The 26,850-nt window shown below is 37.8% G+C and overlaps 1 protein-coding gene across 1 annotated transcript in view; it reads left to right on the top strand.

The window, feature by feature from the left end:
• The window catches only part of PTPRZ1 (protein tyrosine phosphatase receptor type Z1), a 224,851-nt gene that overhangs the window by 176,587 nt on the left and 21,414 nt on the right, over positions 1-26,850 (top strand). Inside the window, 10 exon segments of the mRNA XM_006149215.2 lie at positions 4,156-4,247; positions 8,434-8,519; positions 11,629-11,649; positions 12,088-12,184; positions 15,452-15,534; positions 17,130-17,264; positions 19,417-19,551; positions 20,461-20,624; positions 22,341-22,476; positions 25,140-25,286. Of these exon segments, the coding sequence (XP_006149277.1) occupies positions 4,156-4,247; positions 8,434-8,519; positions 11,629-11,649; positions 12,088-12,184; positions 15,452-15,534; positions 17,130-17,264; positions 19,417-19,551; positions 20,461-20,624; positions 22,341-22,476; positions 25,140-25,286 (1,096 nt within the window).

The raw sequence follows: 26,850 nt of genomic DNA, 5'->3' as shown, positions 1-26,850 counted from the left end.
TCCCACTTCTTTATAAGCTTGTGGATATGATTGACAAAGTTCTTTTGGAAAATTAATGCAAGCAACATTATCGAGCCATTTATTTTCTAAAAACCAACAAAGATTTGATTATATAACCGAAAAGAGGAGAGTTGGGCATTTGCCCAGATGCTAAAATAAACATTAGCAACACATTAAATCTCAATGCCAAGTATTTAAATGTACTTTTTTATATTCTGTGGGATGCTGCCTTCCCATTATCTCAAAGCTATTGGCACATCCTCTGTAGATCCATCCATCTTTCTCTAGCTATACATCCAGACTCCCTCCCAAACGTTTTAAGATTTCAAGTTATCCCATTTAAGGTTCGAGAAGGCAAGAGAATCTAGGTATAGCCAAACCATATATGGGTGATGGAATTTACTTTTTTTATAAATCCATCCAATTATTCAACAAACATCAACTAGCACTAAATTAAGGGCTGGATTTATGTAACGTCAAGAGACATTGCTCCATCTTTTAAAAAAAAGATGTAGTAAGGGTGTGGGCACAAAGCAAGAATAATAAAATGATAAAATAATATAATCACCAGTGAGGAAAAGTACTTAAAATAATGTGGAATAATGTCCTAAAAATGAACATCACGTTTGAGTCGATTAGGTATAGTTTTCTAAACAGTTTTATGTAGGTAAGTGCAAATGAATATTTGAGTTGGGTACAGAGAAAACAAAAGCTAGAGTTTTAGATTTTGTTTAGGAAATGAGAGGCTCGGTCACAGAGGCAGTGCCTATGAGCTACTTTGAAAGAGGAAGTGATACATTTAGGTCAGAAAAGGGACCATGTTTAAAGCATGAAGAAATACTGAGTTCAGGGAGAATTGGCAGGTTCAGTGATCTACAATGTATTTGTATCATTGGAGTATAACCTTCAAGAAGAAGTTTCAAACAGGATTAAAACCACAGGTAGATAGTTTAGGTAGTGAAAAATCTTGGATATCATAACTTTAGAAAATCTGTAAAATACAGAACTAGAAGCAATGGGTAAAAATCGCAGGAAAATAGACAACAGAAGAGCCATACGGTAGAACGGAAAGGCTCCTTACTGGGTACCAGAGGTACCTTAAAAAGGAATTGTTTTGTTTTGTTTTGTTTGTTTGTTTGTTTGTTTTTATTGAGATGTTTATTTTTAAGTTCATTTGTTTTTCTTCCATGAGCAAGAAAGAGAGAGAGAGAGAGACTGCACCCCTAACACATTCTTGACACTGTGATTTACTACCAGTCGTAACTAGCCCTGGATCATGCCTGTGCCCCAGTGTACTCTGGGATGTCTTTTGACAAGAACTAAAACCCTACTCCCATGTGGGTCAGCTTTGCAGAGCACTATGTTTTACCTCTGTGCCACTTTCTCGCCTTGGAAATAGATATTTTATTATTCAAAGAAAGAAATATCAGTCAGTTGAAAGTGACTCATGAAGTAGGCTCTTTGTTACAGAAGGAATATTCAAGCTGGACCTTCATAACTCTATGTCAAAGATACAGATGAAGGGATTCTCATATCAACTGTGACATTTTACTATGGTTCCATAAGGCATTTTACAATGTTAAGATTTGTTAAAATAAATAAATAAAACCTTTCACCAGCTTATGTGACTATATTTTAGAGAAATCAGATTTGAATGCTATGATCTTAAAAGCAGGTTTCAAATTCAGTGTTTCCATATCCATGTGTCAGAACATGCCACATCCACGGTTTCACAGATAAACCAAAATTTCCCTGTAGTTTCTGCCCCCGTCTGATTTCAAGTCTCTTTGTGTGGGCTTTCGATAGGATAGTTTCCTTATCGTGGGATCTGTAGCTCTCAGGGCTCCCCTTCCATATCAGTCTGCCATACTCTTCCACTTTCTAGGATAAGAACTATTTAGTTCAGGGGCCCTTCGACACTTGATTCTACATCCACTCATCTTCCTTCTATACTACCTCTTCTCTCTTCAAGGTATTCTGGTGTTCTCTCAATTAATGTTCTCTCATGTTTAATTATTAAAGACATTTACTGTAACAGCAGAGGGCTATTTTCCATTAGGCATGTTGTTGGCTTGGAATACTAGTTTTGGTTTTTTCTTGTGACATTAAGATTACAAGTAAATAATAAAATTGACCCTGCTCTGACTCATAACGGCTTGTTCATTGAACAAATATTCTGGGGTACCTACAGTGTAACAAATGCTTTGCTTAGCACTGAGAACTAACACCGCAATGATTAAGATAAAGTATTTTACCTCACAGAGTTTACATTCTAATGACAAGAGACCAACTATAAGACACAAAACAAACAAATAATATCAGGTTGTTGGAAAAGTGATGACGTATTTTGGCATAGAAACACATGGAAAAATACATTATGACTTTTCCAATGACCCAGTAGTTTTGCAGATGATCATAGGTGCTACAAAGCAAATAGAAGGGGAAATCGTGGCAGCTTAATGGAATGGACTAGCACTTTTAGCTAGCGTGGTCAGAGGAGGACTCTGAGAATATAGCATTTGAGTCCCTGCAGAGATGAGGCAGGCATGTGGGCAGAGGGAACAGCAAGGGCCAAGGCCTAGAGATGATGCCAGGAGAGTTTCTTTCAGGTAGAAAGAGAAGACCCCTGTAAACTGGGGCATAGTGGGTGAGGAAGAGGGTTGTACGAATTGAAGCTATTTTTCTTTTTTTTTTTTTGAGAGGTTTTTGCTATAGGGTGCATGTGCTCGTGAGAGAGACAGAGAGACAAAAATAGCTTAGAGCTATTTTTTTCCTTGAAACTATGATTCCTCATTTACAAATAATCATTGTACATCTTAGTGGGATACAGCATGATTTTCCAAAGCATGCATTTAGTGTGTGATAACGAAATCCAGGCGATAGATATATTTCTTGTCCCCAACATTGACACCCTTACATGAAAAGTGAAAATGACATTTTCGTTCAATTATTTTTGTTCCAACTTAGTTAAACTTATGAATAAACTTTGAAATAAATTAGCTCCCATTATCGAGTGTTATTAACAGTTTTAATTTTCTAAAATGTTTGAATTAAGGGTGGTTTGGATTCTTCTATGGCAACTGTTGGCTCTTTGCTCTTTTCAGTACTTTGAAGGGTGCTCTTTTCAGATGTTACTCGTATTATCTGAATGAAAATAGGTTCCAGTGATGTTGTAGGTCATGGTTATAATCAATCTAAATATAGTCGTAGGTCATGGTTATAATCAATCTAAATACAATCAATCTAAATACAATCTAAATACAATCTAAATACAGTTATAATCCATCTAAATGCACTCGTCCATAGGATAACAGATATTGTAAAGAAAATCACCCAGTTTTGGTTGTGTGCTTGTTATTTTCTCACTTAAGTTCTGTGGCTACAACACTGTCACTACAACACAATCATACTCAGAGTGTAAAGCTGCCTTTTATTTTTTAAAGATTTATTTATTTAATTTTATTTGTTGTTAGTATTTATCTTTTAATTTGACCAGAGGGAGACAGACAGAGAGAGAGAGAGAGAGAGAGAAAGAAAGTGAGCCATCAGGTCTGGGACTCAAACTATGGTCAGCTATGTGAGAGTCCAGCGCCTCCAACCACCATGCCATCAGCTGGCCTCACTGTCTTCTTTTTTCATCAAAATGTTACCACTGTGGAATGTTGTTTCTACATAGTCATAGCTTATTGCCTTTTGTTAGCAGCCGAATATGTTCAGAAGGAGATGGCTACTTGAATATTCAGTGAAGATAGCTTTGGGCATTCTTTACTACTCTGGTCCTATCCAAGATGGCAGAATATCTTGTGTATACCAACAGTGGAAGAGTACCTAGGGCAATGAGGCTCCCTGTATCACCAAAGTACTATTTAGTACCAGCTACAAGTCCAAATACCATCTTTGCTATTAGCATGTCTGATACCTGATTGCTCTTTTGCATCTAGTAGAGATAAAAATTAAGATAAAATAACAGATAATATAAATATTAAATATTTTGTGTTTTCTTAAAATAGATGTAGATCCAGCCATCCTGCTTCTGGGTGTATAACCATGATAGTTTTAATTTTGGAGATTTCCACCATAATTTTCAAGAAGCTCAGAATTGTCTTATTACCCACAGAAGCTAGTAGTATAAGTTGCTTTCTTTTTTCTTTCCAGGAAATGCTTCCAGACTGCACACTTTTATTTAGAAGACAGTACATCCCCTCGAGTAATATCCACACCTCCGACACCTATCTTTCCAATTTCAGGTAATAGCTTAAAGTGTGTCTGAGTAGCCGATAGATGCTGAACAAAAAACACAATGTTAGAAGGTTGGTTCTTATTGGAGAACTTTGCAAATAGCTATAATGTAATACAGAAAGTATTTGTATTTCCCAAAGTATTTCTTACATCATGTACCTGACAGTTTATATTCTGTTCTAGGTAATTGTAAATATTTTTAACCATATAAATTATATGGAACAATAATTATAATTGTTCAGGTATAACATGTTAAAGACAAAGCATTTATAAAAATAAAATATTAGGTAATAATGCTGACTGCCAGTTATTTCCACTACTGCAATGAAAACTGTAGCCAACAAAAGTCAGACTAAATCAATGCAGTGCACGGACAAGAGAACAATTTTTAAATAAGGATAAAGTCTAATTCCATTATAACTACTTACGTTTAGTGAGAGAAGTTTTTTTAACTACCTTGGGGGGGAGCTATAAAATGCTAATGGCAGTGATGGACAAAATATGAACATAAATTTGTACTTGTTTGAAATACTCAAAATGAAGTCTTAAATGTTGAAGAGTTGAATATTTGGGAATACATTGACTACTTTTTTTTTTTTTTAACCAGTATTTACCCGGATAACAATATTAGATAATTAGCCAGGATCAGTTTGATTAAGACACCCATTGACCCTAGAGTCACACTGTAAGTAAGAGCACAGCCACTTGTTATTTTATTTAGGTGTATTTATTTCTTTGATGAGAGAGAGTGAGACAGAGAGAGTGAGGCAGGGAGACGGGCACACTCAGAGGGCCCTCACGCCACAGTCTACTCCCAGTCTCAGCCGGCCAGGGCCAAAGCATACACACGTGACTGGTGTGTAATGAGATCCCAGGATTTGAACTTTGGCCTTTCCCATGTAGATCCTGCTGCATCCCCCCTATGCCACCACTGCAATCCCTTATTTTATTAGCTTTTTTTGGTGACATCTCAGAATGAAAACTAGTAGCAAAAAGACATTATCTAGAAATATGTGGGCTACAGAAGCAATACTGGAGCACAGAGGACGAGACAAGGACTTAGGAGTCACCAAATGAAGGGGACAAAAGGAGGAGTTCATCTACATGGCCCTTTTACAGAAGTCACTTTTTAAACTCTCTGAGGCTTCCTATCCAATGACTTCACATACAGTGACTTCAAAAGTCTGTGGAATAATGGGTTTACAGTATGACTTTATTTTGGTGCAAAACAAAGGTGAAGTCTATGAGTTGTTTTTTCATGGTATGTATTTTCCATAAGTTTTGAAGACCCCTCTTACTGTTGCCAGAGGCACAAGTTTTATGTGATGTCATCTTCTAAAATCTCATAACTAAAAAAGAGAAAAAAAAATCAAGAGAAGCATTTTCTTTGTTTTATGTTTATATGTTTTTATTTATAGTATACATATTACAGACTTTTATTTTATTTAATGTTTTAGAAGCACGGAAATCAGAAATGTTTTGCTGTTTTCATCTTTTATCAACTCTGTCTTAATCGCAGCTGTCTTATTTCTTTTTTTCCAATTTATATTAAAATGCTGTACATTTATTTTAGTATAATGCAATTTCTCACTAACATATTTAGAATTTTGAGACTGACAGTTTTCAATTATCTGTTGCATTTTGATTCCTTTCCTTTCTAGGCATATCTTTTCTACATACCCCGTCAGCATGGGTATGCATATTAACTCTAATATTATCCAAAATTCAACATAGTTTTTGTTTATTTGTTTGTTTGTTTTTAAGAGAGAGGGGTTTTTTGCTATAGGGTACGTGTGCTTGCCAGAGAGAAAGAAACAGAGAAACAGAAAGTGAGAAATCACCCCCCAGGGGGATGTCCATGCCGCATTCCCTTCTCCTCCATTCTCCTTTTGGGATTTTAGGCACAGACACACACATGCCAGCGTGAAGGTTAAGCTGCTGGGTTCAGAATTCAACCATGATCTACTAAGTGGGAATCCAGGAACATAACCGTTATGCCCTCTGGTGGTCCCCGAACATAGTTTTTTAAACCTAGCTGTTCCTTTCAGGAGAGAGAAAGACAGAGACAGACAGAGAGGCAGCCACCCCCAACAGGTTCCGTATGCCATGGTATACCCTCAGCCTCACCCAGCCAGGATCACTGGCAACTTGTGTACCACTGGTGGGCGCAGATAGACCTCACACACAAACCTGGGACCTTCCCACACAAACTCAGCATCACAAAGCACTGTGTTACCACTGTGAGCCCACAGCTAACTGGCCCCGACCTCATTTGTTACTAACAAATAAAATAACTTAAAGCAGAATCTTGTCTAGGATATCCAAAATCTCTGTTTTGAATGTCAGAAGCGATCAAGGGTGTGTAAGTCTTCATCACACTTCTTCAACTCTCAAAGATTCAGTCTCCCATGCACATTTTCACGTTAAAATCAGAAAATGAAGTTACATTGGTCCCACTTGCAGAAGAGTTTATAAAAGAAATTGCCAACATACCTGACTGTCAATAAAAAAGGAGTATCTGACTGCAAGGAGATGAGCCAGGCCGGGTAATATCAACGGTTTTGAAGGACACTTACTAGAACTAATGGTTTAGGTGTGACAAACTATTTCTATTTTCTTATGTGATTATAAAAGCTACTTCCATGCAAGATCTTTCTGTAGGTGTGAAGGTGGAATTACACCTTTGTCTAGTGTTCCTTAAGCTTGACTGGGTAATTCAATTTCAGTATTCAGGTCCACTCATCTAACAGGGAGAACAGATGGATTCTAATTTTTTTTTTAATCAACAAATTCTTGGTAACAAGCTTAAAAATATTAAATGGCCTAAATGCTGAACATCTGTTGATGTACATAACTGTTTCTAGTGAAATGTGTTTGATGATAAATTGTCAGAGAAATCACTTGTGAAATTGCATACTGTGAACTAGTAATACGTTTAATCTAAGAAAGTCTATACAGAAAGGAAAAAAAAAAAAAAAAAAGAGCCAGTTAAAATTATTTGGCCCCTTCACAATTAATTAACAAATTCAATGACTTTGTTTACATAGTGTATTTTCAGTTCGAATTCTTGAAATTTTGTCGAGTAAAAGCCCAAAGGCTTTTGACATTATCCTTCGTGAATATTTTGCATAGACATGTTTTCTATTTTTTAGAGAGAAGGAAAAATGTTTTAAATGTAAACATCTGACTATTTGACCATAAGACATTAAACTGTATAATTTTATTAAACTGAAATTAAACTATATTATGTTTAGTCGACAGTAAAATTGAAATATGTTCTTTCTACATGTTTCTCCTCAGAATTTACATGCAGCCCCCACTTATTTAAAAAAAAAAAAAAAAAGTTGGTTATGGGACCAGCAGATGGCATTAATGGTTACATTGCTAGACTCCCATGTAGTCAACTGCAGTTTGGCTGCAGTGGCTTGAAACTCACACTGGGTATGTGTGCATGCATGCATGCCTCAAGTCCTGAGAGGAGAATGGAGGAGAAGGGATTGAGCATGACTATCCCCCCTAGGGGTGATTTCTCACTTTCTGTCTCTTCAGCAAGTGCGCATGCTCTATAACAAAAATCTCTCTCCCTACAAAAAAAAAGGAAAGAAAGTTGATTATAAAGACTTGCAGTCCATCAATAAGAAGTAAGGTTTTGATTGTATTTATAAATTAACACTGAAAATAAATTCTTAAGCCAGGTGATGGCATGGTGGTTATGGTGGTTGAATCCCACATGGTTGATGTCACAGTTTGAGTCTCAGACCCAGTGACCTGAGAACACTCCAGGCATGTGTGTGTATATATCCAACATCCTGAAAGGAGAGAGAAATGGAGGAGTAGGGATTGTGGCATGACCATTCCCTATAGGGGAATTCTCTCTGTCCCTCTCTTCCCCTCCCCAGGGAACACACATATGCTCTGGCACAATTGTTTAAAAGAGAGAAAACAAATTATTTTATCTTTATAGAAAAGAGATTTCTGATCAAATTAGATTTCTAAAATGCAGTTTATGATTGATCATAAGTGTAAAGCAAATAGAACATTGTTGCTTAATAATTGAATTCTGAGGTTTGCTTGGAATTCACCAAGTAACTGAACCTCACAAAGTTGTTTTTGAAGAAGGCACTTTATAAAGGAGAAGCGCATTCATTTCTATTACATTATCCTTTTCTGACATGTGTTTTTCTATCCAATTAGATGATGTTGGAGCAATTCCAATAAAGCACTTCCCAAAACATGTTGCAGACTTACATGCAAGTAGTGGGTTTACTGAAGAATTTGAGGTATGTTTTTACTTCATCTGTTTTAAGTAGTCTACAAAGTAGTATATGTAAAAGATTCAGCAGTAGGTTATTTCTTGTCCTAAAGACATTGAAACCATTTTCATCTCTAGTGAAAATATTAGTTCCATAATTACTTATCTGTTTAGGAGATATGTTGTAGTTACCATATAATTTAGAAAATTAGCTTTTTATATTAAAAGCCCAGTTGTCCTAGTGGAAAGATTAAAAACATTCTTAATTGTCTTTTACAAAATACATCTCTCTTGTATTATTTTTTTTAACTCTGCATTGGTAACACTGATTCCTTTTAATTTTCTAAATTATATAAATTATACTAAACTACTAAATTTCATGATTTTTCAGCCTAAACACATACAAATCCTCAATTGTAAGTATTACACTAATGTAAATGCAAAGTATTTAGATAACCCTTTTACTATACAAGGTGAAAGTCATCTCAAGAAAATATGCATTATAAAAAATATTTGAAATTCATAATCGGTGAAAATTTTTCCCAGAGATATGCTGTTAAAATACTCAGATAGGAGACAACAGGTGGTGTAGTGGTTAAGGCACAGGATTCTCACATGGCTGGCAATGGTTCAAGTCGCTGGCCCAGAAGCTTGAAAATCACACAGAGTGCACATGTGTATATGCCCAAAATCTCAAGAGAAGAATAGAGGAGAAGGGATTTTGGCGTGGTTATTCCCCCGATGGGTAATTTTTTACTTTTCCTCTCTGCATCTCTCTGGTGAAACAAGTGCCCTTTAGGGGGAAAAACAAAAACTAGAAGAAAAAAACTATCCTTAGTTAGAAGGGGCAGAGAAATTAACTGCAAATTAATCTTGGCCCACAGAACGACCAGTTAAGCAAAATTTCTCAAAATAGGGAACAAGAAGCCCAAAGTTCACAATAACCACCCCCCCCACACACACACACACGAAACACACACACACAAATTTGTGAATAACCCCTAATATGTCATTAGACTATGTATGTCCATGTTTAACCTTCGCCTAACTCTGGGAGTTGTTTGTTATTATTTCTATTCATCTTGTTGGTGAAATCAAACTCCATTGAAATTAATACGCACCTGATAAATAGCAAAGATGGGTTACAAACTCAGGTCTGTTTGCAAAACTCGTGCTCTTTCCATTAGACCCGTCAATGGGCAGGTGAACATCAGCATTCTCTTTGGCCATGTCCTTCCTTGGAAGCATCATGTTGGCTTTATGCACTTCTGTGAGCTCTGGTCATGATCACAGACACACTCTCCTGTCACACCTAGAAACTGGCTCCTGGGGAACCAGCAGTTAGCCTAATGGCTATGTCACTGGACTCCCACGTAGTCAACCGTGGTTCGCGTCCCGGATCCGGTGGCTTAGAACTCACGCCAGGCGCATGTGCTTGCATGCCCAAGATCCCGAGAGGAGAATGGAGGAGAAGGGATTGCGGTGTGGCCATCCCCCCTGGGGGGTGATTTCTCGCTTTCTGTCTCTATGTCTCTCTCTGTCTGGCGAGCACACGCACCCTATAGCGAAAACCTCTCGAAAAAAAAAAAGAAAGAAAGAAAGAAAGAAACTGCCTCCTAAGAGTCACATCAACCAGGATATTAGAGAAGAAAGATGCTAAGTATTAGAAAGCTTCAAGAAGCCTACAGAAATAGAAGTGAATTGTGATAGATTTCCACTGAATTAAAAATAATTAAGGCCAATTTGTTTCATCATAAAAGAAATTTAAATCATAGCTACATAGAAAAAGAAAGTGCTGTGAGGCAGTGCTAAGTAAAAAGGAGTTAGAAATAGAATTACTTATTGAAAACATCAAATTATTTTTTGTTACTCTAAGCTAGAGGTTACTGGTTAGTCATTGTTAACTGCAGTGCACACTGATAGAAACTGCCAGGCTAACATCAAACAAAATCATTGTAGTAGAGAAAATATATCAAAAATGAGTCTGATTTTCCAAATGTTAAAACAAAAAACATAAAAATAGAAAAACTTATGATAAAAGTAGGGGACAACATATGCCCAAAATCCGATTCATGATTTTAACAACTATAAAATCATTTTGAATATTATTTAGTCCATAACTAAATTAATAAAATAACCTCATGTTTTTACTCAGAAACTTTTATCTTAATTCCATTCCTTTTAACTCACAGACTGATTCACGAAAACTTTTCATTAACTTAATAATTAGCATAATAACTAATAATGCTATGCCTTTTAAGTGGTTCACATATTACATTGTTTTTAATTGTTCATAGTGGTTTGTTGCAAAGGGGCTTAAAACTTATTTGGAGAAAGACTGGGCCGTTTGGTGATGAATCAGATCCATGTTTGGGTTATAAATATTCTCAGATATTATAAGGTTCATCTTTTGCCATCCTAATACTAAATAATTATAAATTCTAAAGGAATGTATTAGGATAGAAAACATCTCTGAAAAACATTTTAATTCATTTTACTAAAAAGTTGGCTGAAAGAAGTTTTCTGTATATATGGACATCTAAACAAACAAGAGACATGCTAGTTAAATATAAAGAAATTAATACTATCTAAATTTTATCCCCAAATGACTTAGTGTATATGATAAGAAAATTTTGAGATTTTACATGTTTTGACAGTCCTAAATCAGTTTACAAACCACCTAATAGGAAGTTGTTTACTCTTCAAAATAACTAAAAAAAAAAAAAGAAAAAAAACTCAAAATGACAAATTACAAACTCAGAGTTTCAAATAGTGCTATAGTGGCCAAATAAATCTGGAGTTGGATATTAGTAAATCTGACTAATATGACAAAAATGTACCATGGAATATGTGGTTTTTGTCATCTGCATTTTAAAAATTCATATTATTCCATCATTGTCCCCTTTTAAAAGTTTTCTTTTTTATTCTTTTACATAATTTCAAGGTTCCAAATTGTTAGACATTTTGATTTGCATGCAACTGTTTGAAACATTCTGTTTTGTTAATATTTGACAAATGTATTTATTGCATGATCATAGTTTTCCATTGTAAACCTAATATGAACACTTTCTTTTCTCATTTGTCGTGTGCTGTGGAATTTGGTTTCTTTACTTTTTTGGCATTCATTCCCTCATTAGACACTGAAAGAGTTTTACCAGGTAAGGCATTGTTTCACTGCATTTTCTTTTAGCCAGAAATAGTTGTATTATGCTAAAAAAAAAAAAAAAAAAAAAAATTTGAAACATTCTGTTTTGTTAATATTTGACAAATGTATTTATTGCATGATCATAGTTTTCCATTGTAAACCTAATATGAACACTTTCTTTTCTCATTTGTCGTGTGCTGTGGAATTTGGTTTCTTTACTTTTTTGGCATTCATTCCCTCATTAGACACTGAAAGAGTTTTACCAGGTAAGGCATTGTTTCACTGCATTTTCTTTTAGCCAGAAATAGTTTTAACATGCTAAAAAAAAAAAAAAAAAAAAAAAAAAAACATTTTTTGGATAGATTATTTTGTTTGTTTTGCCTTTGTTATATTTGAAGGCACTTTGTTTAAAAGAATATGTGTTAACTGGCCTCCGTGCAATTCTTTACAGGAAGTGCAGAGCTGTACTGTTGACTTAGGTATTACAGCAGACAGCTCCAACCACCCCGACAACAAGCACAAGAACCGATACATAAATATCGTTGCCTGTAAGTACAGCCATAACTCCGCTCTGACTTCATCGTCATCGTCATTGCTGTGCGTTTAAACAGTGTCCCGAAGTCACCTTACAGCAGACCTGACTGTGACTGTTTGAAGACCTTTATAGCATAGAGCAGGACTTGTGTTAGATAACACGTAGCATTCTGTGACTCCAACTTAAATACATTCTGGAGCTCATGACACCTGTTTCTTTTTTTTTTTTTTAATATTTATTTATTTATTTCCACTTGTTTTTATTGGTTTTAATTTCATCAGAGAGAGACAGAGAGACAAGGGGAAAGTGAGAAAGCAAGCCACCAGGTTCAGGACTTAAACCACGGTCAGCTAAGTGGGAATCCAGCATCTCTAACCACATGCCACCTGCCAGCCCCAACAACTGTTTCTTTTAAACAAAACGTATTCAACTTTGAATCCAGTTCTTTCTTCAGACCCCATCAATCGTCCATCTCTTTTTCTGTTTTTTTTTTTTTATTATTATTATTATTATTTAGCCCATGGTTTTACTTTTCCTGAAGATCTACTTACTTTTACGTGAATTTACTTATCAGATGAGATTCTCTTTAGACTGTTTCTTCTCTCTTTTATCTTTACCCATTCCCTTCCTTTCTTGGCTTTCCCCCCACCCCCTTTGAGGTCTTAGATTGGTTGAATTTCCACTTTTTATTACTTCTTTTCCTGTGTTTCCTTTGGTGTTTTCTCTCCGTTTCTCCTCAGTGAGCAGCTATCTGGGGTTTTTTTATTAATGCAGTTTTATTTTTTCCTATGAAATTACCATCTTTCATCTTCTAATAGCACTTCCTGCTTACATCTGTTTCCTCTTATTTTCCTTTATACTTTCCTCCATCTCGTAAATTCCATTTTCATGTTGCCTTCCACCTCCAAACAGAAACAGAAACTATTCACACCCTTCCTCATGTATTCAGTGGCCTCTGTAGCTTGTGTGAGCATGGCTTTAACAGCCAGGTTACGTAAATACCGGTTCCATTCCAGTGCTGACGCCAATGGAGCTGCACCCTCCTCTCCTTTATTAGGTCTTCCTAAGTAGCTTATATGGATGATGCTTTCTTCCTCATGATTTACTACATTTTTTGTTTGCTTATTTATATATTTATTCAAGGGTTTTATGTTTCATTTTGTTTTTTGTTATTTTTTTTTTGTTTTTGAGAGAGAGAGATTTTTACTATGGGATATGCTCACTTTCTGAAGAGACGGAGAGACCAAGAGAGAGAAGACTCATACCCCAGGGGGAATGACTGTGCTGCAAGCCCTTCTCCTACATTCTCCTCTTGGTACTTTAGCTATGCACACACACACACATGGCATGAATTTCAAGCCACCAAGTCCAGGACTTAAACCACAGTCAGCTCTGTGACCTTAATCACTCTTCCACTCGCTGACCCCAGTTGTTTTTTTTTTTTTTTTAGGTTTTTGCGATAGGGCACATGTACTCACTACAGAGAGACAGAGAGACTGTGAGAGGGAAAGTGAGAAATCACTTCCAGGGGGAAGGGCCATTCCTCAATCTCTTCTCCATTCTCTTTCTGGGATTTTATGCCCAGCGTGTTTTTCAAACCACCAGGTCCAGGACTCCAACGACGGTTGGCAATGTGGGAGTCCAGCATCTTACCACATGCCACCTGCTGGCCCTATCAATTTTTATTTTTTAGTAGAGGACTCTGCTACACGTTTATATTCCCCAAATGAAACAACTATTCTAGCTACACATAAAACTTAGTTGCCTCTCAGGGTGAAATTGTTAGACTTCCCTCTACCAGCTGAAAATACCTTTTAGGTAAAGAAGGAGGAGACAGAGATTAACATTTGTTAAACACCTGCTATGATTTTGACACTGTAAATACATTATTTCATTTAAACCCTTAAACAACCTAGCAAGATAATGACAGTCCTATTTTAGAGATGAAGAAAACACACAGAAATCCTAAAACTATTAAAACCCAAATACAAAAATACCAACCTGTGTTTCCGTTGCTGTGTCTCCATTTTCATGTGTACTTCCTGTGCCAATGTGAACTGTTGCTGTCAAAGAAGTATTGATATTCCAGTACTTAGTCTGTGTTCACTTCTTCATCCTTGAGAAGAATACTAATCTCCCCAGTGAAACTGCTAAATTTCTTCCTAGCCATACTTCCCTCGTTCAGTAGACATCTCCTCCAAATAACTGTATTTTCTCTGTAGAACCAAACTCCTTGTTTCAACATATGTGGATTTCTGGATTTCCAGAGTTACTCCGAGTATAAGTTACCATAACTTTCCACCCCTTTTGATTGGCAGTGCTAGATTCCCCTCCTCTGTGCTTGGATGACCGCTCTCCTGCTTCCATCAGCAGTGGCTGTTACTGTAATTACTCAGCAACTTCCTCAGGTCCCTCCTGCTTCCTTCTCTTCTTCTACTCTTCCTCCACTAGCCTCCTGTTCAGTGTGTTATGCTGTGATCCTTCCTTCACTGTCTGAGGTCCACCATGCTTCTTTCTCCTTAAGTGGCTCTCCACTGTTCATAGCTCCAGTATCCATCTTCTAGAACCACCTAAGAGCTGACCTCACAGCAAAGTGGATACCCACATGGCCAACTGGGATTTTAGTCTCATGTATTTCAAAGATCCTGATGAGATGGAGAATTGGAAGAAAAGGATTACACCATGACCAGGCATCATTGTGGAGGAGGAGTGCGTGCACTCTCTCTCTCTCTCTCTCACCCATGCAGGCACATGTACCCTCTAATATAAAAAAATAAATAAATAAAAATTCTAGAGGCCAGCAGATGGTGTGGTGTTGGGGTGCCAAATGCAGTTCGAGTCCCAGACTTGCTGTCTTGCTTTCTCACTCTCCCCCTCTTTTCTTTCTCTCATCAAATTAAAAAATAATAATAAATAAAATTAAATAAATAATAAAAATTAATTTTAAATACCATCTTGAGGTTTTAATCTCTATGGAAACTTTTATTATCATCCCAAACCAATATAATTTCTGCTTTCGTATTCCCATTGATATTGTTCATCTCTCTTGGCACTGGATGTCCCCTTCCTGTTCTCACCTACTGCATTGGAAAATTTCCCAGGGACAGAGATTCTTGCTATAATGTTGTTGTTATCTTTGCCATTCCTGTATCCCCCAAAATTCTACTAAAGTAAATATGTGTTTGTGTGTGCATGTCAATTTAAATTGTGTGAGATATTATAAATATGTAGATTGAAATGACTTTTATTCTGAAAAGTAGTGTCTTCTTTTTTATTACAGATGATCACAGCAGGGTTAAGCTTGCACAACTTGCTGAAAAAGATGGCAAACTGACCGATTACATCAATGCCAATTATGTTGATGTAAGCATGTTTTACTTGAAAATTTCATGGAAAATCTACTAGGTTGAGTTGACTGTATGGTACAAACTAGTACTTAATACATTTTATTTGATATATAAGAAGTGAAAATCAACAGCAAGTTATTTTTAGACATTTTATGAGTAGGGGATTTAAGACTATCACTCAAGCTATTGTACTTGTCTTCTGTCCTAGGTGAGGAAGAGAGTTAAGGTTGGCAATGTGGGGTGAAAGGAGTGTGTGTATTCAGATAGATTTATTAATTTTTCGTTGTGAGGGACAAGGGCAGGCTTATTTTTAATTTCCTGGCACACTGACATTCATGAACAGATAATATTTCCTAATTGAAAAAATCCCTATGATGTAAAAGGCAGACAAACATACGAATATTAAATCAGTTTTCAGTCTTTATTATTTTGGGGACTCCTCACAGTACCCAACTTTGTGGGACCTACTAGAGCTCTCTAGACATTATTGACCACTCACCAGCTTACTTGTATATTGTGATCTGCTGAACATTAGTGAAACTCAGTTGTTTCCGACACTGACATCACAGTCCAGCTTCCTTCTGGGTTAATGCTGTGTGGACCCTTAAGTCAAAGAAGTTAGGGCATGGGGTCAGTAGGTGGCACAGTAGTTAAGACTCTGGACTCCCACATGGATGACCTCAATTCAAGTCCCAGACCTGGCTGCTTGAAACTCATGCCAAGCATGTGTGCGTGTGTGCCCAAAATCCCAGGAAGAAAATGATGGAGAAAGGATTGCGGTGTGGCCATCCCCCCAAGAGATGATTTTTTACTTTCTCTCTCATTGTCTCTGTATGTCTCTCTCCAGCAAGCGCATGTGCCTTATGTCAAAATCCTTACCAGAAAATTTAAAAAAAAAAACAGTACATATTGTAAAGTGGGTTTATTCTGGGCAACCACCTCATACTTCCAGGGGAGGTAATATGTATGTCAGAATACATATGGCCTTGGAGTCAGTACTGGTTTTGAATCCTAGCTTTTCACTGGCCTGCCGTTGAACCTTGGAAAGACACTTAACTCTTCTGACCTTCAGTTTCCTTATCTCTAAATCAGGGAAGATGTTTCCATTTTGTATAAATGACAGACTTATTCGGTTTGTCAAGCATCTTGTGTGTCTAACCCTGGGTACTAACTGACAGCGAGCTATTCACACTCAGTCTTGCTCAGTACCATTAAGAGAATAAGGAGGCCACACCTCCAGAGGTTTCTTCACTGTCATAGGTAACCGAGCTCCACTGCCTAAAATATATTGAAAAGCAGCACAGTTAAGGACCAGATTTTAAACATAGTAATTAAATGCATTTAATTACTATGTTTACTAAAGATGCAGAGAATTGTGGTTGTGTCAAAGCAAACAGAACACTTCTTTTTCTTTTTTCTTTTTTTGCAAATATCATAATTAAAAGAAGAGTTGCTATCTCTTCCCACTATCAAGTTTCTCTAGCTTTGTGGAGTATTTTTAGGGTTCTTTTTATGGAAAAAGTATGTTGACCTTAAAAATTAAGTATTGTACAGTTGAATAAATAAGTCGGTTATGAAAAACGTGTCTTTTTTTTTTTTTTTTGTCTTCAGGGTTACAATAGACCAAAGGCTTACATTGCTGCCCAAGGGCCCCTAAAATCCACAGCTGAAGATTTCTGGAGAATGATATGGGAGCATAATGTGGAAGTCATTGTAATGATAACGAACCTTGTGGAAAAAGGAAGGGTATGTAGCTAATCTGTTATATCACACCTGAAATAGCAATTAGAGGCCCTTGAACTCATTTTAGTACAGAAGGCATTAGAGAGCAGTAAAAGTTATGAAGGCTAATCCTTTTTGGGCAGTATGACATCAAAAGAGAAACTGTTAACATTACAAATTTTCACTCTGAGTCTCGCTATCCGCTTCTATTTTTCCTTTTTTAAAATGAATTAATTTAGTTTACATTTAATCATTATACCGTTACAGTGTGCTTCGTTGCTTCTTCCACACAGACACGGTGTATACCAGGCAAGACAAAGACATTACCACATACTTTACCATCAGCCAATAACTTTTCATTTTTGTGTCAATTAAACCGTACTGTTCTTTTTCTTTCCCAGTTCTCCTCCCTCCCTCTATGACCCACCCCCATATTATCCCTATTCTTACTAGCTCTAGTATCTACGGTTGCCCTCCCTGCTACTACATCTTCCAAACTTTCAGATTCAGCTATATAAGGCAGACTTAAATGTATTCTTCACATGATGAGGAAAGGTAAATGGGACTCACTGAAAAACAATGTAGCATGAAACAGATTTTAACTCAGAGCACTTGAATTTTAGTCCTGGGTCTGTGGTAACGATGGGCTGGCTCTGTGGAACAGAAGTGAGATTCTCCTCAGTGATGCTAGGTCCTTATGGCCGATCACAGGTTAGGCTCCCGGGTCAGCCTGTGCATGCTAAACACACGAGCCCACGGTCCTGGCTTGCTGGAGGAGGGTGATGGTGGTATGAGACTCTGTGGAGAGTGCTTGCCTTTCTCTCTCTCTCAAAAAGAAATAACCTTTTAAAATTTGGCCACATTTTCCTCATCCGAAAGGGGCAAGTGTGGACTAGAGCATCTTAAATCTCTTTTCAGTTCTATGATTTTTATTTCTAGTCTTCTCTAGGACTAACTTTCCATCACTTAGAAAGGAAAGAAAGTATTTTAAAAATTAAGAAGTCCCACCTGTCACCATCTCAAACCTTTACTGAAGTCACAGACTTTTATATTAAAAATATAGAAATAGCATCTTTGCTTGTCTAACGAACCTTGTGGAAAAAGGAAGGGTATGTAGCTAATCTGTTATATCACACCTGAAATAGCAATTAGAGGCCCTTGAACTCATTTTAGTACAGAAGGCATTAGAGAGCAGTAAAAGTTATGAAGGCTAATCCTTTTTGGGCAGTATGACATCAAAAGAGAAACTGTTAACATTACAAATTTTCACTCTGAGTCTCGCTATCCGCTTCTATTTTTCCTTTTTTAAAATGAATTAATTTAGTTTACATTTAATCATTATACCGTTACAGTGTGCTTCGTTGCTTCTTCCACACAGACACGGTGTATACCAGGCAAGACAAAGACATTACCACATACTTTACCATCAGCCAATAACTTTTCATTTTTGTGTCAATTAAACCGTACTGTTCTTTTTCTTTCCCAGTTCTCCTCCCTCCCTCTATGACCCACCCCCATATTATCCCTATTCTTACTAGCTCTAGTATCTACGGTTGCCCTCCCTGCTACTACATCTTCCAAACTTTCAGATTCAGCTATATAAGGCAGACTTAAATGTATTCTTCACATGATGAGGAAAGGTAAATGGGACTCACTGAAAAACAATGTAGCATGAAACAGATTTTAACTCAGAGCACTTGAATTTTAGTCCTGGGTCTGTGGTAACGATGGGCTGGCTCTGTGGAACAGAAGTGAGATTCTCCTCAGTGATGCTAGGTCCTTATGGCCGATCACAGGTTAGGCTCCCGGGTCAGCCTGTGCATGCTAAACACACGAGCCCACGGTCCTGGCTTGCTGGAGGAGGGTGATGGTGGTATGAGACTCTGTGGAGAGTGCTTGCCTTTCTCTCTCTCTCAAAAAGAAATAACCTTTTAAAATTTGGCCACATTTTCCTCATCCGAAAGGGGCAAGTGTGGACTAGAGCATCTTAAATCTCTTTTCAGTTCTATGATTTTTATTTCTAGTCTTCTCTAGGACTAACTTTCCATCACTTAGAAAGGAAAGAAAGTATTTTAAAAATTAAGAAGTCCCACCTGTCACCATCTCAAACCTTTACTGAAGTCACAGACTTTTATATTAAAAATATAGAAATAGCATCTTTGCTTGTCGTTTACAGAGAAAATGTGACCAGTACTGGCCTGCCGATGGGAGCGAGGAGTATGGGAACTTTCTGGTCAATCAGAAGAGTGTTCAAGTGCTTGCTTATTATACTGTGAGGAATTTTACTCTAAGGAACACAAAAATCAAAAAGGTGAGTCAACAAATGGCATGTGTCTATCCCATCAAGATGAATAGACAAAGAAAATGTGGTATATCTATGAAACACAATATTCTTTAGTCTTAAAAAAAAAAAAAAGAGGACATCCTGTTAACTTGGGTAAACTTAGAAGACATTATGTTAAGTGAAGGAAGCCAGGCACAAAAGACAAGTGTGAATCATCTCATTTTTATATAGAATCTAAAAAACAGCAAACTCATAGAAGCATAGAATAAAATAGTGGTAACCAGGGCTGGGTATTAAAGGGATTGGGGAAATGTTGGTCAAAGGAGATGAAATTTCAATTAGATGGGAGGAAAAGTTCTAAAGATCTATTGTTTGATATGGTGACTACAGTTAATAACAAAATATTATATGCTTAAAAATTTCTAAGATTGTAGATTTAAAGTTTTCTCACCTTGAAAATAAGGCTGTAAGGTAATGCATATGTTAGTTGCTTGATGCAGCCACTCTATAATGTATATATACATATTTCAACATATGTTGTACACCATGGCATTTATGTTTCTTAATTTAAAATGATTTTGAAAAATTCATCAGGGAAACAGGTTGGGGATTCAGGCAGGGTTCTGTGTTCCAACCTTAAGGAAGATTCCTTCTACTTCAGAAAACCTCATCCTTTGCCCTTAAGGCCTTCAGCTATTTCGATGAGATTCTCCGTATTACAGAGGATAATCATCTTTACGGAGTCTAATGACTTAAATGTTAATCATACCTAAAAAAGTACCTTTATAGCAACATCTTGTGTGTCTAGTGTTCTACCAAACAATGTAGCCTAGCTCGATGGGCTCCGTGTGTGTGTGTGTGTGTGTGTGTGTGTGCATGTGCGTGTGCGTGTGTGTGTGTGTGTATTACTGTCACCAGCTGTCTGAACTCTTCCAGGGCTCCCAGAAAGGAAGACCCAGTGGGCGCGTGGTCACCCAGTATCACTACACACAGTGGCCTGACATGGGCGTCCCAGAGTACTCCCTGCCTGTGCTGACCTTCGTGAGAAAGGCAGCTCACGCCAAGCGCCATGCAGTGGGGCCTGTGGTTGTCCACTGCAGGTGAGTCTCCGAGATGTGCTTCTTCACCCATCCTGTTGTTTCTGCTAACCCAAAGGATATCAGTGGGACGAACTTTCTGCCAAGGTTTAAAGTATTTCATGAAGAGAGGGAGAGGAAATGATAGGCCCACTGCCGTAAGTAGTGTTCACTAGAAAATGAGCATGGCAGTCTCAGAATTTGATGGCTGAATATTTCAAAGCACCAGGTATTTTTCTGATGTTCAGTGTTCTATGTGGTTGCTGAAAAAGGTTTCAACCTATTATGCGTGAGACAGGTGGAGCCGTGTTTTTGTTGTTAAACGTTTATTACAACAGATAACACTGTAGGATAAGAATGCTTGAGACACAACTCTTGTTCCTAGGGTTAACAGTCTCTTGTGGAGTTTTTATACCAGGTTTACATGAGAGAAACAAAAGCCACAGAGAGTGAGGGAAAATAGCAGAATAACTTTATTTTTAAACTCTTTAGGACCAAAATCCCTGTCTCATTTTCTTGAGTTCTTTCTAATGTGTATTTAATCAAATCACTTTGTATTTCTAATACATCACATTGCATATTTTATTGACTTATTGTTGCTTGAGAACTTTAAGTTCAAAGACCGGTTGATAAATAGAAATAGTAGTGTTTTAAAGAAAGAGAAATAGGATGTTAGCCGTTTTCAACCTGATATTTTCCAGCAAAAATAATACAACAGGTAACAGTTTCCAAGTGTTGGCTTTGCGCCAAGCTTTATGACTACAAAAATCAAATTCATTTTTATGTGCTGTATTTTTGTCAAGGCAGTTTCTGTGTTTTTACAGAAGCAAGTGTTTTCCTTTGATATACAGTTTATCTGACACATTCTAATTACCTATCTCAGAGTTATCCTCAGACAAAGTTTGAGAGACCTGTCTTCAGTTTTTTTTTTTTTTTTTTTTTTTTTTTTTTTTTTCTCTATTAGCTTGACCATAAGCTGGGGAAAACAGGAAGATGTAAGAAAAATAGCTTTGAAGGTCAGGAATTGTTTCTGAGCAAATGGAGAAGGACCAGGCTTTTGTGCGGAGCAGGTGCTAATTTTCCACTCTAGCACTTCCTACTTGTCGGACATTTGAAAAGAATCTCTGCCTATGAATTCTGTCCCTCTGGTGGAGGCTTTGAAGAAGTCGATAGATAATGGCCCTTTAGAAAGGACTGAAGTTATGCTTTATTCCTCACCATTTCACTGAAACGATATTTTCAACTGAAAGCTTTATCAAATTCTTTTTCCCATTAATGCGGAAACCTTCACAAACATGTCTATCTGGCAATGCAGACCCAGGGACCTTTTCTTGTCAGCATTTGGTGAAGTCAATACTTTTATTTTCCTCAGATTAAATGTCTATTTGCTGTGCTTTGACACATCATCTATGTATTATATAATATGTAATGAATAATCAATATGATTTTTGAAAAGAAAAAAATCTTTAACATAAATTGTCAGGTAGTTTGCAGTTTTACCCATGCATGACCTCCCCCCCAAAAAAAACTAAAAATTAAAAAGAAACTTTTTAATTTGGGGTTTCATGCATTGTGCTTAACTACTAAACTGTTTACGATTTCAGTTCCTGCATTTATTAATGTGGCCCATTTGCAGGGAGAAGGAAATTGTTTTCAATCAACAGGACAGCCGGTAGTGACCTACTTTCTCACTTTTTTATACTTGACGTTGACATTCTTCTGTCTTTGTGTTCCCTTCAGTGCTGGAGTCGGAAGGACAGGCACATACATTGTGCTCGACAGTATGCTGCAACAAATTCAGCACGAAGGAACTGTCAATATATTTGGCTTCTTAAAGCACATTCGTTCACAAAGAAATTATTTGGTGCAAACTGAGGTATGATTTTTAAAAAGATAACTTTATTCACCTAAGATAGGAGAACGTTACTGGAATACAGATGTATTCATTTCCTCGGACGGTCCTAACAAAGTACTACAAGCTAGGTGACTTAAAACAACTGAAATATATTGCCTCACAGTCCTGAAGTCTAGATGTCTTGAGAAAAAGGCTCCTTCTGAACCCTCTAGTGAAGGGTCATCCCTTGCCTCTTCCAGCTTCTGACAGGCCCATGCTTTCCTTGCCTTATGACCATGTAAATCCAACTTCAGCCTCAGTCTTCCCACTGCTGTCTTCTCTGTGTCTCTGACAAATTTTTCTCTTCTTATAAGGATACAAGTAACCATCCTAATCCAGGTGATCTCATCGTAACTAGTTATATCTACAACAACCCTATTTATTTATTTTTAATTTAATTTATTTTTTTTGAGAGATTTTTGCTATAGGGTGCATGTGCTTGCTAGAGAGAAAGAGAGGCAGAAAGTGAGAAATCACTCCCGAAAGGAGATAGCCATGCTGCATCCCTTCTTCTCCAGTCTTCTCTCAGGACTTTGGGCACACACACACACACACACACACACACACACGTGTGTGCGTTGTGTGAGTCAAGCCACTGGGTCTGGAACTCGAACCACAGTTGGCTATGCGGGAGTCCAGTGCCTTAACCACTATGTCACCTGCTGACCCCAAACTCTATTAATACAAATAAGGCTATATTCTAGGTACTGGAGGGTTGGAACCTTAACATATCTTTTTGGGAGACACAATTAAACACATAACACCAAGTAATTGCAGATGTGCCACATAAACTTGTCCAACTAGTGACCACAAAGGGGATTACCTTTCAAATGACACTGGAAACAAAGAAGACCCAGAAAAGGAGTTAATGGATTTTTTGCTAGCAAAAACCTCAAGTGATTCATATATAAAGTGAATTAATGGATTCATTTATCTATTTTAAAAATCTGGATTATGCCTGAATTACATCGCCTGTTAGGCCCTTATACTTCACCTATAAATGACACAGGATAAACTATACACTTGCATCTTCTTTTTACTGTTTCTAAATAAAAACGAATTTAATTTGAAAACTGTGGGTGGGAGTTAGAAAAAAACTGAAAGCATATGGCTAAAGGGGTTTTAAATTAAATCAAGGGCCAGCCCATACCCTAGTGGTAAAGGGAGTTGGATTCCACATGACTAACTGTGGTGTTGCTTTTTCCTTTCTCTCTCTCTCTTTTTCTCCGTCTCTCTCTGTCTGGTGAGTACATGTGCCTTTTCAAAATTAAAAAACAAACAAACAAAACCTTTCTTCTGTCAAAGAATATTCTGGTCAGAAAAGATCATGGAAGTGCCCCATACATGAAACAAAAAAGCACTATTAAAAAGTCTGTATAAAAATGGGATGGCAGATGGCATAATGGTTATGTTGCTGGACTCCCACATAGTTGACTGCAGTTCGAGTCCCAGACCTGGCACCTTAAAACTCACCCCAGGCACATGTGCATGCATGCCCAAAGTCCCAAGAGGAGAATAGAGAAGGGATTGCAGCATGGCCATACCCCCAGGGGGTGATTTTTTGCTTTCTGTTTCTCTCTCTCTCTCTGTCTCTCCAGCAATCACATATGCCCTATAGAAAAAAAGATATCTCTTACAAAACAACTGTGGGGACCAGCAGATGGCATAATGGTTACATCACTGGACTCTCATGTAGGTGACCACCATTCAAATTCTGGACTCGGCAGCTTGAGATTCATGCCAGGCGTGTGTGTGTGTGTGTGAGTGTGTGTGTGTGTGCGCCCAAAATCCTGAGAGGAGAATGGAAGAGAAGGGATTGTGGTGTGGCCATTCTCCTGGGGGGTGGGGGGGTGAGGTGATTTCTCACTTTCTGTCTCTCTGTCTTTCTTTGTCTCTCCAGCAAGCACACACACCCTATAGCCAAATCTCTCTTAAAAAATAAATAAGTAAATTAATAAAATTTTAAAAATCTCTATATAAAAATGAACTAAATTGAGACCAGCGGTTGGCATAGTGGCTGTGTTGCTGGACCCCCATGCAGTCAACCACGGTTCAAATCCCGGACCCGGTAGCTTAAACTCACACCAGGCGTGTGTGCATGTGTGCTCAAGATCCCGAGAGGAGAATGGAGAAGGGATTGCATCATGGCCATCCTCCCTAGGGGGTGATTTCTCACTTTCTGTCTCTCTGTCTCTCTGTCTCTGTCTTTCTGGCAAGCACACGCACCCTATAGCAAAAAAACTCTCAAAAAAAAAGAACTAAATTATATGACATGCTAAACGTTGGGGTTGCCAGAAGAGCAGACCCCAGAAGCACAGAAGTCAGGAAAGTCCTGCAAACTGTAGAAATGTCAGGCCTGAAGGATAGGCAGAGAGGACATTCCTTGGCCTCCCCAGATCTTCCTGCCACCTACCTACAAGTGTCAGTGCACAGTAACTAGGTGACCAAAAAGAAGAGGTTGTTTCTCCTTAGCCATCTCTGTTCCTCTGTCTGACTCGCTACCAGGTCTGGTAAGCTGGTTTGGTGAGTTTCCCCACACTTTGTAAAACTGTGTCTCAGTCTGTCAATGGAAGGTACGACTTTTGTACCTAGGTACATGTGAGGAAACCTTGAAGAAATGTCCCTTATTGTCGTTGTTTGGCCAGGAACAATATGTCTTCATTCACGACACACTGGTTGAAGCCATACTTAGTAAAGAAACTGAAGTCCCGGATAGTCAGATTCATGCCTATGTTAATGTGCTCCTCATTCCTGGACCAACAGGCAAAACAAAGCTGGAGAAACAATTCCAGGTGAGTCCTTAGAGAAGCCACTCAATGTCACCGCAGAAGTAAATGTCCCTGTGTGTTCTCATTTGAGTCAACAAGGCCACACGGACAGGTTGAGTGCTGTGGGTACAATGGCTTTATATTTTCACCATCCTTGTTCTTTACAAAAGGTGATGACACCACGCGGTAAGTTTCAAGGAGAAACTTAATTCTGACTAGCAAGAGGAAAAGTTCTAACGTTTTTCTACACTAACTTTTATAAATGTAGACTTTAATCGAGGAACGGAGGACACAGAGCTTAACAGAATGAACAGACGCAACTTGTAATGCAGACTGGATAAGTACTCTTTCGACTTACAAACACACACACACACAGACCACTTGAACATGAGTGCTGTGGCTCGGGTTGTTCCTACTTCTCTTTGGAAAAAAAATGTGTCTCACTTGAAACCCCTGAACTAGAATAGGCCACACCAGAACAATAGCTCCTTCAACCCCTGTTTCTCCTACTCACCCCATCTCAGGCAGGAAACCAGAGAGGAGAGCATGTTTTGTTCAGTACTGCACCTCCGGCGATACTGGCTCTCTGACTTTTAGAAATCAGGAAGCACAGAAATCAAAAAACAGGATTCAGGTGTTCCCAGAACTGCCAGCCAAGACCAGAGAGTCACAGTCTTCCATGGGAACAGAGGCGATGTTATTCTGCCCTCCACTATCCCTGTGATACTTTCTTGTCAGGATTGCTGGAGGAAGAGGGCCAATTTCTTTCTTTCTCTTTTTCTCTCTTTCTCCTTTCTTTCTTTTTCTAATACAGTTAATTACTGTATATCATTACAGCTTCCAAAATGAAGTTTCCCATCATGAATACACTGTATATTAGTATAGTCAAAAACATAAGAAAGAATATACAGGAAGCATTTGGAGGACCCTGGGAAAATCCAGGGAGTTAACAAACCTTTTGTTTCTACTTTTTCCTTATGCAATTTTTTTCCCTCCGGACTGCAACACACACGATGTTGATTGCTGTGAATTTCCTCAGGCTTTCTGCCTTCTCATTAACCACATTTTGTGCTTTAGGGAAATTTTGAAGAAGTATGCGATTTGGATTTCAGAAACATATAAAGAAATGTAGAACATTAATGTTAGGTTGTTACAATAGTTTTTTACAGATATTTACAGACCATTTTCAACAGAATTCTCGTTTGCCCAGTAAACAATTGACAAATCTCTGTCTATATGGAGGAGGGTGGGGAGAATATGGACAAATAAATAATAAAAAAGATAAAAGGGGACGTTAATTATAATTTAGAAATGTTTTTCTAAACATGAAAGCATACTATGAACATATTTGTGACAATAAATTTTAAAAATGTACATGAGGGCAGGCAGGTATCATAGTGGTTAAGGTGCTAGAGTCCCATGTGGCTGACCACAGTTCAAGTCCCAGACCTGGCAGCTTGAAACTCATGCTGGGTGCATGTGCATTCATGCTTAAAATCCTGAGAGGAGAATGTAGGAGAAAAAATTGTGGCATGGCCATCTCCCCTGGGCTGTGATTTCTGGCTTTCTCTCTCTCTGTCTTTCCAGA

The sequence above is a fragment of the Tupaia chinensis genome, unplaced genomic scaffold (assembly GCF_000334495.1).
Source record: "Tupaia chinensis unplaced genomic scaffold, TupChi_1.0 Scaffold000257_1, whole genome shotgun sequence".
NCBI classification, from domain to species: domain Eukaryota; kingdom Metazoa; phylum Chordata; class Mammalia; order Scandentia; family Tupaiidae; genus Tupaia; species Tupaia belangeri.
The sequence above is the reverse complement of the archived record's forward strand: the minus strand, read 5'-3'. Positions and strand labels throughout refer to the sequence as shown.